The 15,000-nt window shown below is 40.5% G+C and overlaps 1 protein-coding gene across 5 annotated transcripts in view; it reads right to left on the bottom strand.

The window, feature by feature from the left end:
* Nucleotides 1-473: 473 nt before the first annotated feature.
* Nucleotides 474-15,000, bottom strand: part of CHD2 (chromodomain helicase DNA binding protein 2) — a 124,466-nt gene continuing 109,939 nt past the window's right edge. For all 5 annotated transcript variants that reach the window (XM_079910696.1, XM_079910695.1, XM_079910697.1 and 2 more), the window contains 2 exons: nucleotides 6,417-6,663; nucleotides 474-1,256 (listed from right to left, as the gene is read on the bottom strand). In XM_079910696.1, the coding sequence (XP_079766822.1) occupies nucleotides 923-1,256; nucleotides 6,417-6,663 (581 nt within the window). In that variant the 3' untranslated portion in view covers nucleotides 474-922. The remainder of the gene's footprint in view (nucleotides 1,257-6,416; nucleotides 6,664-15,000) is intronic.

The raw sequence follows: 15,000 nt of genomic DNA, 5'->3' as shown, positions 1-15,000 counted from the left end.
TCGCCAGGCCCAGGACCGTTACCGCTCATCCCAGGAATCGGAATCCACCAGGGATTCCCGTGCCCTGGCCACACACACCCAGCCCTCGCCCCGCCTGCCCTGCATGCAGCCCACGCCCAACCAAACAGGACCCACGCCCACTTCAATGCTGCCCGACTCACAGTCCTCAGAAGTCAGCTGCACAGGCCCTACTTTCCCTGGCACAGGGGGCAAGCGAGGCCCACCTGGGAGACCAAACCTTTGAAATGTACAGTGTGGGAAAACTTAGTGTTGGTGGGGAAGCGGCCGCTGTGGAAGTGTTTCCCCCTCAGTCCCCCACGCCCCCAGCACCACAGGTGTCACATGATGAGGCCGAGTGTCACTTCTCCCAAGAACACGTTTGAGGGGGGTACCTGCTCCCCTTCAAGTCCTATGATGCGAGACCCCACCCGCTCGCCCCCGCACCCCGCCCCCCAACAGCAGCATCTGTCACGTCATGGTGAACCAAACCCCGTGCTGTCCAGCAGGTCCCAGCAGCCTTCGTGCACACGCGCCTTCCCCGACCACGCGCCGAGGTCCAGGGCGCGCCAGCCCTGGTGATAAAACATTCACGACTCTAAGATCCTTTCTTCCTTCACTGGGGAACAGCCCGTGAAGCTGGTAGACAAAACGTCACCTCTTCCTCCTAGCACCCATCAAAGTGGGAGGCCAGGACAAGGCTGGAATGGGATGGGGTGCCCAAGTGCGGGAGTGGTGACCCAAATCAAAGCTGGACCGAGCGAAAGGCCCCCCACTCCCTGAAGTGCTCCTTCAGCGGCGAGCTGACAGCAGCAGCGTGTCCAGAAACGCCATCACTGGTCTAGGTAACTGGCTCCTGTGGATCAGACCAAAAACATCCAGGTGCTTAATGACTCTTGCACTCCCCTTCTTTCCAAGCTGTCCTTTATGTTTTTCTAACATTCCAGTTATAATCTGGGTTGTTTTTCTGTTCTAGTGATCTCTCCAAAGGAGACCGATGATCCAGGGGTGACTTGGAATCGTGAGGAGATTTCTGAGAAGGGGGCGAGCGAGGATCTGAGACTGCGGGGTGCAGCGGGGGAAGGGGCTGTTTATACTCCCCCAATTTGTCTGTGTGGAAAGAGCGGTGATGGTCCGAGGGTCCCTGGCCGTGGTAGCCCATAGGGGGGCGGTGATCAGACATTCGTCGGAAATCCTGCTGGTGGTAATTTTGAGGCCTGAATTCATCGGATCGCCTCCGTTTGGAGTCGTGATGGTGCCTGAAACAGAGATGCAAGGATCAGCTGGAGACCAAAGCCGGATTCCCACCCCTCCTCCGTCATCCACTGGCTCTTCCTCATGCACTCATATTTAAGGACGCTTCCAGAAACTCAGATGCAAATACTTACATTACTAGGAATCGAAAAAAACAAAACTAAAGTAGTAACAAAGGGCTATTTTATACTTATTGGCGAAACACAGCCTATGAAAGGACATAAGCCTCATCAGGTCTGCAGTGAAACAAGTACACACTTGAATCACTGATGGCTTTGTAAACTCACATTCCCTTCAGGAAAGCTGGCAAGATCTACAAACGTCCTCATGTTCCTCGACCCAGCCCAGGAGAAAAAAAGCCACAGAAATTATTTTGTAAGTTATTAGTAACAACAAAAATTATAACCTAATATGCAACAATAAGTGCAGGGTTAATTAAATTATTTTAACACGTACTCAATGTGAAGAATATTAAAATTTTTAGTCAGGACCATGGCAAACTGCTTGTTATACTATTAACAGAGAATCTGTATAAGTCAACAACAAAAAGACAAACAATACAACTCAAAAATGGGCAACGGAGCTGAACAGACATCTCTCCAAAGGAGATATACAAATGGCTACTAAGCACATGAAAAGCTGTTCAACATCTTTAATGGGCATTAATCACCAGGGAAATGCAAATCAAAACTACCATGAGATACCACGTCATACCCATTAGGATGGCTACATTCAAAACACTAAAAATAAATGTTGGTGAAAATGTGGGAAAATTGCAATTCTAACACATAGCTGGTTGGAATGTAAAATAGGTCAGCTGCAGTAGAAAACATTTTGGTGGTTCCTTAAAAGTTAAACATAGGACTGCCACCGACTAACAATTCCAATCCTAGGTATATACCCCAAAAGCACTGAAAAAAGATATTCAAACAAACACTTATATACCATGTTCACAGTAGCACTATTCACAAGAGCCAGAAGGTGGAAAAACTCTAATGCCTATCAATGGATGAATGGATAAACAAAATTTAGCATGTACATACACTGGAACATTATTCACCCATGAAAAGAAATGAAGTACTGATACATGCTACGATGTGGATGAACCTCTAAAACATTATGGTAAATGTCAAAAATGCCAGTCACAAAAGGCCACGTACTGTATGATTCCATTTATGCAAACTATCAAGACTAAGTAAGTCCAAAGAAACAGAATGAAGACGACTGGTGGTTGCCAGGGGCTAGGGAGAGAGAAGAATGGAGAGTGGCTACTTAGTGGTTACAGAGTTCTCTCTGGGGTGACGAAAGTGTTTTGGAACTTGACAGAGGTGGTGCTTGCACAACATAGTGAATGTACTAAATGCCTCTGAATTGTTCACTTTAAAGTAATAAATTTATGTTATGTGAGTTTCACCTGAATAAAAGAAAGGGAGGGAGAGGGAGAGGGGAAGGGAGGAAGGGAGGGAGGGAAAGAGAGAGACTGTCCATGTTCCAGCCAAGATGGAGTAACAGGGGCTACACTTACTCTCCTGCTGAAACAATCAGAAAGGGACAAAATGTATGGAACAATGGTCTTCAAGACACCAGATGTCACATAACAAAGAACCGCAAACCCTACGGGAAGAGAAACTAATGAGATAAGCCTTACAAGCACCGGCTCAGGAGAAGCCCTGACTTCCTGCGTTGGGGTGGGGGTGTTCAAAGTGTAGAGTGCAAGAGAAGTAAGTTCTACAAAGAGAAAGAAGTTCAAAGACCAGCAAAGCTTCCCCCTCGAGTGTTCAGCTGGATACCGCTCAGGGTGTATATGTGAGGAAACTACCCAAAGGCCAGGAGAAAAAAAACACTGAGAAGGATGAGATGCCAGTGCTCTGTGCTCACACACAGTTGGAACAGTGCCTGTTCTCTTCTCACCAGCCAGATAGGGAAACCTCAAGATCCAAGGGGCACTGGTAGAGTACCAGGAGGGTCCTGGCCTCAGTGCTGGGAAATCATGAGCCTTTGCCTGAGCACTGCTCCAGTTCTGCCTAACAAATCCTAACGACAAGATCTGAAAGAATCAAACTGTTTCCAAGTAACCTAACTGTGTTTCATAACAAAGCTCCAGAACGTTTATAGGAATACAAAAATGTCCAACACTTAACTAGGTATCTAATCAAAAACTACCCGGCATAGAGAAATAATAGCAAAAATGAACAAATGGGACCTAATCAAACTTATAAGCTTTTGCATAGCAAAGGAAACCATAAACAAAACGAAAAGACAATCTATGGAATGGGAGAAAATATTAGCAAACAATGCAACTGACAAGGAGTTAATTTCCAAAATATACAAACAGCTCATACAACTCAATAACAAAAAAAAAACCAACCCAATCAAAAAATGGGCAGAAGAACCAAACAGACATTCCTCCAAAGAAGACATACAGATGGCCAATAGGCATATGAAAAGATGCTCAACATCGCTAATTATCAGAGAAATGCAAATCGAAACTATAATAAGGTATCACCTTACTCCGGTCAGAACGGCCATCAATAAAAAGTCTACAAGTAACAAATGCTGGAGAGTGGAGAAAAGGGAATCCTGCAACTGAATTTAAGTTGGTACAGCCACTATGGAAAACAGTACAGAGGAGGTTCCTTAAAAAACTAAATATAAGAGTTGCCATGTGATCCAGCAATCTCACTGCTGCGCATATATCTGGACAAAACTATAATTCAGAAAGAAACATGCACCTCTATGTTCATAGCAGGACTAGTTACAATAGCCAGGACATGGAAACAACCTAAATGTCCGTTGACAGATGAATGGACAAAGAAGATGTGGTACATACACACAATGAAATACTACTCAGCCATAAAAAAGAATGAAATAATGTCGTTTTGCTGCAACATGGATGGACCTAGAGATCATACTACATGAAGTTAAGTCAGAAAGAGAAAGACAAATACCATATATCATTCATATGTGGAATCTAAAAAAATGATTCAAAGGAACTCATTTACAAAGCAGACAGAGACTCACAGAGAACAAACTTATGGTTACCAAAGGGGAAAATATGTGGGGGAGGAATAAATTAGGAGTTTGGAATTAGCAGATACAAACTACCATATATAAAATAGATAAACAAGAAGGTCCTACTGTATAGCACAAGGAACTATATTCAACATCCTGTAATAAACTGTAATGGAAAATAATATGAAAAAGAAGAGAACCAGGAAAATAAGACCCATAATGAGGCAATAAATCAATCAGTTGAACCTGACCCAAATCATAGAATTAGCAGACAAGGATAGAAATACCATGTTGAAACTGTATACCAGATTTCAAAAGGTCAAAGAGAGACATGGAGGATTAAAAAAAAGGACCCAAATGCAACTTCTAGAGATAAAACTACAATGTAAGAAATACAAAATATACTATCAATAAATGGGCCTCGAGGCAGATTAGACATTGAAAAAGACAATATTAGTGAACCTGAAGACAAAGCAACAGAAACTTTCCAAATGAAACAGAGAAAACAGAATTAAAAAAAATAAACCTAGCATCAGTAAGCTGTGAGACAAATTCAAGCAGCCTACCACAGGTGTAACTGAAATCTTCAAAGGAGAGTGGGGGAACAGAAAAGTATTTGAAGAAATAATGGTAAAAAATTTTCCAAATCTGATAAAATGATAAAGGTGCAGATCCAAGAATTCCCAAGCACAAGAAACATAAGGAAAAATATACCACGGCACGTTATAATCAAATTGCTAAAAACCAGTGATGAAGAAAAAGACGTATTAGTACAGAGGAGTAAAGATAAAGTGAAAAATGACATAAAAAAATGACATGAAAAAAAAATCTGTCATGAAAAATGACAGATTTTTCATCAGAAACAATACAAGTAGAGAATAGAGGAACATCTTTAAAGTACTGAAAGGAAGTGTCAATCTATAAATTTATACCCAAAAGAAAATATCTTTCATCAGTGAAGACAAAATAAAGATTTCCTCAGACATAAAAATGCTAAAAGAACTTATCACCAGCAGACCCACACTAAAACAAAAGTCCTCCAGGCAGAAGAGAAATGATACAAAATGGAAATACACATCTACACAAAAGAATGTAGGGCAAATGCCCACTGGAGTCAGACAAGATGGTACAGAAGGGTGGGGGGTGAGGGGTACAGATCCCTCCTAACAGGCTGCTGCTGCTCGGCCACAGCTGCTGTGCTAAAGCAGCCTGGTATTACCAGATCCTCCAAAAGAAGGCAGGACACGGAGATGTTTATATGAAATTTTCCTATATTAATTTCAAGGTGCAGTCAAAGCATGTCTTTAGCCTCGGGGAAACCAAAGTTGCTAGGAAGCTAAAATACAGCTAAGTCCTGAAATTAAGAAGAATAGATAAAACCTCTTCAGCCCTTCCTGTACTTAGTGCTAACTCTCACAACTACTCTCACAAAACCTTGGCCCATCATATCATGATACTATATAGTTGTAGAGAAGGGACAACTTCAAAAGACTCTGACCGCTAAACTGCGGGCTCCTAGCATGAAAGGACCACAGGCTGGTACCCACCTAGTGTGGCCGACACCATAGCACAGAGCTTAATCATTTTGGTTGCAGACTCTGATACTTAATGGCTACCACTTCTCTAGATTTCCTCAGAGGACGGCAGAAAACTCCCCCTGCACAAGTGTGATGATGAAACCATAAATGGCTCCTTGGCCCAGAGAATAAAACTTAAAACCTGTAACTCGGCATTCAAGCCCCACCCCCACATCCAACCACCTATTCATCTTCTGGGCATCCCTTCCTGGGGGCCTATCCTTGGCCTGGGCCTGTGACGCCTAGTCCACCTCTCTCTGCTGACTCTCCAGGGCCCAAACCAAGAATCACCAGCCTCCCCTCTTCCTCAGCCCTCAGGAAAAACTCAAAAATCCATTCTTTCAACCGTCCACTCAGCACACAATGTCAGCTGCCTACATCATGATTTCTCCCCAACATTCTGAAGATGCCTGGACGGCAGAAACACAGCACCAGACTTGGGACCATGCCTGGCACAGGGTAAGAATGAGCATCTGACGGATAAATACATGAGGTTTCTGTTGCTTGTCTCTCCACCTATAAATAGTAAGCCCCTGGCAGAGGTCAGTGCCTGGTGTCTGAGGGCCCTCTGCATACCGGTCATAATAATCCCTGTGTCCCCGGTGGTCTCGGTCACTGCTGTACTGGTCATAAGGTCTCTTTCTGGACAGGTTGTTGGGTCGGTAGCTCCCTGAACGGTGGGCGTCCATGTGTCGCCGGTCCCCGTAATGGTGGTCCTTGTACCAGTGCTGCTCATACTGATGGTGCCTGTCACCACCCCAGGGCGGATTGTTATTGCCACCACCATAGTTGAACTTTCTTTCCCTCTGCCAGTCGCCTCGATCTGCAGAAAGAGAAATAATGATCTCGTGATTCCAAGAACTGGCTGCATTTCACTTCCACTAAAGTTTAAACTGAAAAGGCCTGACACATGTTACAAACACTACACTTCTTCCTTCTTGACCTTTTTGCTGCTGGTTATCATACAAGTAATGAGTCCATAATTCTTTCCCCAAAATTTTAAGGCAAAAGAAAATTCACCTTTATCCTTCTGAAATTCAAGAACCACTGTTTTTTATTTTCTTTCTTTCTTTCTTTTTTTTTTTTTTTTTTTACTGTTTTTCATTTTCTACACCTGCTTACCTTCCAACCTGGGGCTTACCCTTAAAATGAGATTTCACTAAAACAAACAACAACAACAACAACAAAAAAACCACACCAAACATTAATTTGGAAAAAGGCACTGCTGAGTTTCACAGCCACAAGGTAATACTCTCCATTTACACATCTAAGGTTTATTTACCTGCGGGTACCATCAGCTGTGCCTGGTTCCTGAAAATCTTTCCAGACTATACCTACTGATTCTACTCTTCTTCCTTAGCCCACACCAAAAGAATGGCACTCCTCCTGTAAAACGTGATTGCTCTAACTCTGGATTCTGTAACTCTCAAGGATAGAGCCAAACTGAAATTTGTTATAGCTTCAGTAAGCCTCCCTTTTCCCCTGAGGAGAAGAATCACACGTATCTGAATCCAAAAAGGCACTGAAGACACAGAAGTAGAGGAAAGGAGGCTATGCTGTATTGAAATGTGGTCTCCAAAATGTATGTCCACTTAGAACCTCTGACTGTGTCTTTACTTGAAAATAGGGTCTCTGAAGTTGTAATGATGGATCTTCAGTTGAGATCATCTTGGATTTACAGTGGGCCCTAAATCCAATGATAGATCCTGTTAAGAGAAAGGTGTAGGGAGATTTGGGAGAAAGAGCCACAGAGAGGAAGGCCATGGAGAGATGAAGACAGAGAATGGAGAGACATTCACAGTAAGACAGACAGGATGAAAAGGCAGAGGGCTATGTACCAGATAAAGGAACAAGATAAAACCCCAGAAAAACAACTAAATGAAGTGGAGATAGGCAAATTTCCAGAAAAAGAATTCAGAATAATGATAGTTATTATTATCCAGGACCTTGGAAAAAGAATGGAAGCAAAGATCGAGAAGATGCAAGAAATGTTTAAAAAAGATCTAGAAGAATTGAAGAACAAACAAACAGAGATGAACAATAAAATAACTGAAATGAAAACTACACTAGAAGAAATCAATAGCAGAATAACTGAGGCAGAAGAACAGATAAGTGACCTGGAAGACAGAATGGTGGAATTCACTGCTGCAGAACAGAATAAAGAAAAAAGAATGAAAAGAAATGAAGACAGCCTAAAAGACCACTGGGACATTAAATGCAACAACATTCACATTATAGGGGTCCCAGAAGGAAAACAGAGAGAGAAAGGACCCAAGAAAATATATGAAGAGATTACAGTCGAAAAATTCCCTAACATGGGAAAGGAAATAGCCACCCAAGTCCAGGAAGCGCAGAGAGTCCCATACAGGATAAACCCGAGGAGGAACACGCCGAGACACATAGTAATCAAACTGGCAAAAATTAAAGACAAAGAAAAATTATTAAAACCAGCAAGGAAAAAATGACAAATAACATGCAAGGGAACTCCCATAAGGTTAACAGCAGATTTCTCAGCAGAAACTCTACAAGCCAGAAGGGAGTGGCACAATATATTTAAAGTGATGAAAGGGAAGAACCTACAAGTAAGATTACTCTACCCAGCAAGGATCTCATTCAGATTCGATGAAGAAATCAAAAGCTTTACAGACAAGCAAAAGCTAAGAGAATTCAGCACCACCAAACCAGCTCTACAACAAATGCTAAAGGAAATTCTCTAAGTGGGAAACACAAGAGAAGAAAAGGACCTACAAAAACAAACCCAAAACAATGAAGAAAATGGTAATAGGAACATACATACCAATAATTACCTTAAACGTGAATGGATTAAATGCTCTAAACAAAAGACACAGGCTTGCTGAATGGATACAAAAACAAGACCCATATATATGCTGTCTACAAGAGACCCATTTCAGACCTAGGAACACACACAGACTGAAAGTGAGGGGATGGAAAAAGATATTCCATGCAAATGGAAATCAAAAGAAAGCTGGAGTAGCAATACTCATATCAAACAAAATAGACTTTAAAATAAAGACTATTACAAGAGACAAAGAAGGACACTACATAATGACCAAAGGATCAATCCAAGAAAAAGATATAACAATTATAAATATATATGCACTCAACATAGGAGCACCTCAATACATAAGGCAACTGCTAAGAGCTATAAAAGAGGAAATCGACAGTAACACAATAATACTGGGGGACTTCAACACCTCACTTACACCAATGGACAAATAATCCACACAGAAAATTAATAAGGAAAAAGAGGTTTAAATGACACAATAGACCAGACAGATTTAATCGATATTTATAAGACATTCCATCCAAAAACAGCGGATTACACTTTCTTCTCAAGTGCACACAGAATACTCTCCAGGATAAATCACATCTTTGGTCACAAATCAAGCCTCGGTAAATTTAAGAAAATTGAAATTGTATCAAGTATCTTTTCCAACCACAATGCTATGAGACTAGATATAAATTACCAGAAAATATCTGTAAAAAATACAAACACATGGAGGCTAAACAATACACTACTTAATAATGAAGTGATCACTGAAGAAATCAAAGAGGAAATCAAAAAATACCTAGAAACAAATGACAATGGAGACACGACGACCCAAAACCTATGGGATGCAGCAAAAGCAGTTCTAAGAGGGAAGTTTATAGCAATACAATCCTACCTTAAGAAACAGGAAACATCTCGAATAAACAACCTAACTTTGCACCTAAAACAACTAGAGAAAGAAGAACAAAAAAACCCCAAAGTTAGCAGAAGGAAAGAGATCATAAAGATCACATCAGAAAGGAAACAATAGCAAAGATCAATAAAACTAAAAGCTGGTTCTTTGAGAAGATAAACAAAATTGATAAACCATTAGCCAGACTCATCAAGAAAAAAAGGGAGAAGACTCAAATCAACAGAATTAGAAATGAAAAAGGAGAAGTAACAACTGACACTGCAGAAATACAAAAGATCATGAGAGATTACTACAAGCAACTCTATGCCAATAAAATGGACAACCTGGAAGAAATGGACAAATTCTTAGAAAGGCACAACCTGCCAAGACTGAATCAGGAAGAAATAGAAAATATGAACAGACCAATCACAAGCACTGAACTTGAAATTGTGATTAAAAATCTTCCAACAAACAAAAGCCCAGGACCAGATGGCTTCACAGGCGAATTCTATCAAACATTTAGAGAAGAGCTAACACCTATCCTTCTCAAACTCTTCCAAAATATAGCAGAGGGAGGAACATTCCCAAACTCATTCTACGAGGCCACCATCACCCTGATACCAAAACCAGACAAGGATGTCACAAAGAAAGAAAACTACAGGTCAATATCACTGATGAACTTAGATGCAAAAATCTTGAAAAAATAGAAGCAAACAGAATCCAACAGCACATTAAAAGGATAATACACCATGATCAAGTGGGGTTTATTCCAGGAATGCAAGGATTCTTCAATATATGCAAATCAATCAATGTGATACACCATATTAACAAATTGAAGGAGAAAAACCATATGATCATCTCAACAGATGCAGAGAAAGCTTTCGACAAAATTCAACACCATTTACGATAAAAACCCTGCAGAGAGTAGGCATAGAGGGAACTTTCCTCAACATAATAAAGGCCATATATGACAAACCCACAGCCAACACGGTCCTCAATGGTAAAAAACTGAAAGCATTTCCGCTAAGATCAGGAACAAGACAAGGTTGCCCACTCTCACCACTCTTATTCAACATAGTTTTGGAAGTTTTAGCCACAGCAATCAGAGAAGAAAAGGAAATAAAAGGAATCCAAATCGGAAAAGAAGAAGTAAAGCTGTCACTGTTTGCAGATGACATGATACTATACACAGAGAATCCTAAAGATGCTACCAGAAAACTACTAGAGCTAATCAATGAATTTGGTAAAGTAGCAGGATACAAAATTAATGCACAGAAATCTCTGGCATTCCTACACACTAATGATGAAAAATCTGAACGTGAAATCAAGAAAACACTCCCATTTACCATTGCAACAAAAAGAATAAAATATCTAGGAATAAACCTACCTAAGGAGACAAAAGACCTGTATGCAGAAAATTATAAGACACTGATGAAACAAATTAAAGATGATACAAATAGATGGAGAGATATACCATGTTCTTGGATTGGAAGAATCAACATTGTGAAAATGACTCTACTACCCAAAGTAATCTACAGATTCAGTGCAATCCCTATCAAACTACCACTGGCATTTTTCACAGAACTAGAACAAAAAATTTCACAATTTGTATGGAAACACAAAAGACCCCGAAGAGCCAAAGCAATCTTGAGAACGAAAAACGGAGCTGGAGGAATCAGGCTCACTGACTTCAGACTGTATACTACAAAGCTACAGTAATCAAGACAGTATGGTACTGGCACAAAAGCAGAAATATAGATCAATGGAACAGGATAGAAAGCCCAGAGATAAACCCACGCACATATGGTGGCCTTATCTTTGATAAAGGAGGCAGGAATGTACAGTGGAGAAAGGATAGCCTCTTCAATAAGTGGTGCTGGGAAAACTGGACAGGTACAAGTAAAAGTATGAGTATGGTGTTAGGGAGTGATCTAATACCATAACACCTTACACAAAAATCAGCTCAAAATGGATTAAAGACCTAAATGTAAGGCCAGAAACTATCAAACTCTAAGAGGAAAACATAGGCAGAACACTCTATGACATAAATCACAGCAAGATCCTTTTTGACCCACCTCCTAGAGAAATGGAAATAAAAACAAAAATAAACAAATGGGACCTAATGAAACTTAAAAGCTTTTGCACAGCAAAGGAAACCATAAACAAGACCAAAAGACAACCCTCAGAATGGAAGAAAATATTTGCAAATGAAACAACCGACAAAGGATTAATCTCCAAAATTTACAAGCAGCTCATGCAGCTCAATAACAAAGAACAAACAACCCAATCCAAAAATGGGCAGAAGACCTAAACAGACATTTCTCCAAAGAAGATATACAGACTGCCAACAAACACATGAAAGAATGCTCAACATCATTAATCATTAGAGAAATGCAAATCAAAACTACAATGAGATATCATCTCACACCAGTCAGAATGGCCATCATCAAAAAATCTAGAAACAATAAATGCTGGACAGGGTGTGGAGAAAAGGGAACACTCTTACACTGTTGGTGGGAATGTAAACTGGTACAGCCACTATGGAGAACAGTATGGAGGTTCCTTAAAAAACTACAAATGGAACTACCATATGACCCAGCAATCCCACTACTGGGCATATACCCTGAGAAAACCAAAATTCAAAAAGAGTCATGTACCAAAATGTTCACTGCAGCTCTATTTACAATAGCCCGGAGATGGAAACAACCTAAGTGCCCATCATCGGATGAATGGATAAAGAAGATGTGGCACATATATACAATGGAATATTACTCAGCCATAAAAAGAAACAAAATTGAGCTATTTGTAATGAGGTGGATAGACCTAGAGTCTGTCATACACAGTGAAGTAAGTCAGAACGAAAAAGACAAATACAGTATGCTAACACATATATATGGAATTTAAGAAAAAAAAAAAATGTCATGAAGAACCTAGGGGTAAGGCAGGAATAAAGACGCAGACCTCCTAGAGAACGGACTTGAGGTTATGGGGAGGGGGAAGGGTGAGCTGTGACGGGGCGAGAGAGAGTCATGGACATATACACACTAACAAACGTAGTAAGGTAGATAGCTAGAGGGAAGCAGCCGCATGGCACGGGGATATTGGCTCGGTGCTCTGTGACAGCCTGGAGGGGTGGGATAGGGAGGGTGGGAGGGAGGGAGACGCAAGAGGGAAGAGATATGGGAACATATGTATATGTATAACTGATTCACTTTGTTATAAAGCAGAAACTAACACACCATTGTAAAGTAATTATACCCCAATAAAGATGTTAAAAAAAAAATAAAAATAAAAATAAAAATAAAAATGGGCAGAAGACCTAAATAGACATTTCTCCAAAGAAGACACACAGATGGCCAAGAAGCACATGAAAAGCTGTTCAACATCACTGATTATTAGAGAAATGCAAATCAAAACTACAATGAGGTATCACCTCACACCAGTTAGAACTGGCATCATCAGAAAATCTACAAACAACAAACGCTGGAGAGGGTGCGGAGAAAAGGTAACCCTCTTGCACTGTTGGTGGGAATGTAAATTGATACAGCCGCTATGGAGAACAGTATGGAGGTTCCTTAAAAAACTAAAAATAGAATTACCATATGACTCAGCAATTCTACTACTGGGCATATACCCTGAGAAAACCATAATTCAAAATGACACTAGCACCCCAATGTTCACTGCAGCACTATTTACAATAGTCAGGACATGGAAGCAACCTAAATGGCCATCGACAGACGAATGGATAAAGAAGATGTGGTACATATATACAATGGAATATTTCTCAGCCATGAAAAGGAACGAAATTGGGTCATTTGTAGAGACGTGGATGGATCTAGAGACTGTCATACAGAGTGAAGTAAGTCAGGAAGAGAAAAACAAATATTGTATATTAACGCATATATGTGGAACCTAGAGAAATGGTACAAATGAACCGGTTTACAGGGCAGAAATTGAGACAAAGATGTAGAGAACAAATGTATGGACACCAAGGGAGAAAAGCGGTGGGGGGGGGGATGAGTTGGGAGATTGGGATTGACATATATACACTAATATGTATATAATGGATAACTAATAAGAACCTGCTGTATAAAAAAATAAATAAAATTAAATTAAAAAAAAAACAGATTGGAGCAGTGCAGCCACAACACCAAGGCTTGCTGGTAAGCAGTATAAGCCAGGCTACAGGCGTGCAACAGATTCACCATCAGATCCTCCAAAAGGAACCAACTCTGCTGACACCTTGATTTCAGAGTTCTGCCTCCTAAACTATGACAGGATACATTTCTGTTCTTTTAAGCCACCCAGTTTGTTGTACACTTTGTTACCACAGTCTCAGGAAACTAATACAGAGGCTTAACTAGTAGGAACTATGTGGCCTCATGGGAAATCCATCTTCCAGCTACAATTTGTTAAGATCAAAGACGTGCCACCAAATATATGTCTACTCATTTTGTTGGCCTTCTAGCATTTTTTACAGAGCCAGAGAATAATACCATAAAGGAACCTGTGTAGCTTAGAAATTTATACCATTAAAACAATATATAGTCGACCAGTGGCTTAAATTCATTGCTGACCCAGGGTGGAGCAGGCCAGGGAACCAAGAATTAAAACACTTCTGACTATTCAACCTAAAAATTAACAAACAACAAAAAAAGACACCTTCACAACATGAAAGGATCATCTAAAGATGGCTTCAAACTAAATAGAAAGGTAGGCTTCAAACAGGGTGTCAAGGTCTGTGGTACTATGGAGATGGCCAAGTCATTTATTTCCAGAGAAAGTAAAAGGCGCTTTTCTTTCTTCTTGAACCCTCCGTGGGGTAGACAACTGGTTAGGAAGTACTGACTATTAAGGAGAGGGATGAGAAATCCGAAGTTTAAATAAAAGACTACAGTCAGCTTAATAAGAAGAGTCCTTTCAAAGGATCAGAATATAAAATCAGTGACATCATATGAATGACATAAAACCAGTCTAATCCCAGGAGAAAAATCAGTACAACTGATACAACTACATCTAAGAACATGGAAACATTTCCCAGCCATCTTTTTGTACAGTCATTACCTCCCCCCACTAATAAAATGGTGTTCAATTAATTGAACTAAGATTTTTAAGATTAAAAGACATGGAACCTCTGCTTCCAGGTAATTCAGAGTAGCTGCCACAGAATTACACTCTGCCAAGAACAATAAGAAAACACCAGATAAACAGAAAATAATCTGCTTAAAGACATCAAAGAGCAGCCAAAGCAATGAAGACTAGAAGCACTAAGATTCCGAAGAGCAAAAAAAAACCCTCAGAAGTAATAATAGTTGACTTGACTTCTGCAGCCACTGAGGAGATCTGTGACTCTGAGCCTGGGCAAGAAGCTGAATATCTGGGCTTTTCCCAGCCGAGAACCACTGTTGGAGAAACAGAGACACCGGCAGAGCTTTTGGTGGTCTTTCTAAGCTAGAGGGACACTGGACACTTGAGGG

The sequence above is a fragment of the Stenella coeruleoalba genome (genome assembly GCF_951394435.1).
Source record: "Stenella coeruleoalba genome assembly, chromosome: 2".
In the NCBI taxonomy this organism is placed as follows: domain Eukaryota; kingdom Metazoa; phylum Chordata; class Mammalia; order Artiodactyla; family Delphinidae; genus Stenella; species Stenella coeruleoalba.
This window is presented reverse-complemented; position numbering and strand designations above follow the sequence as displayed.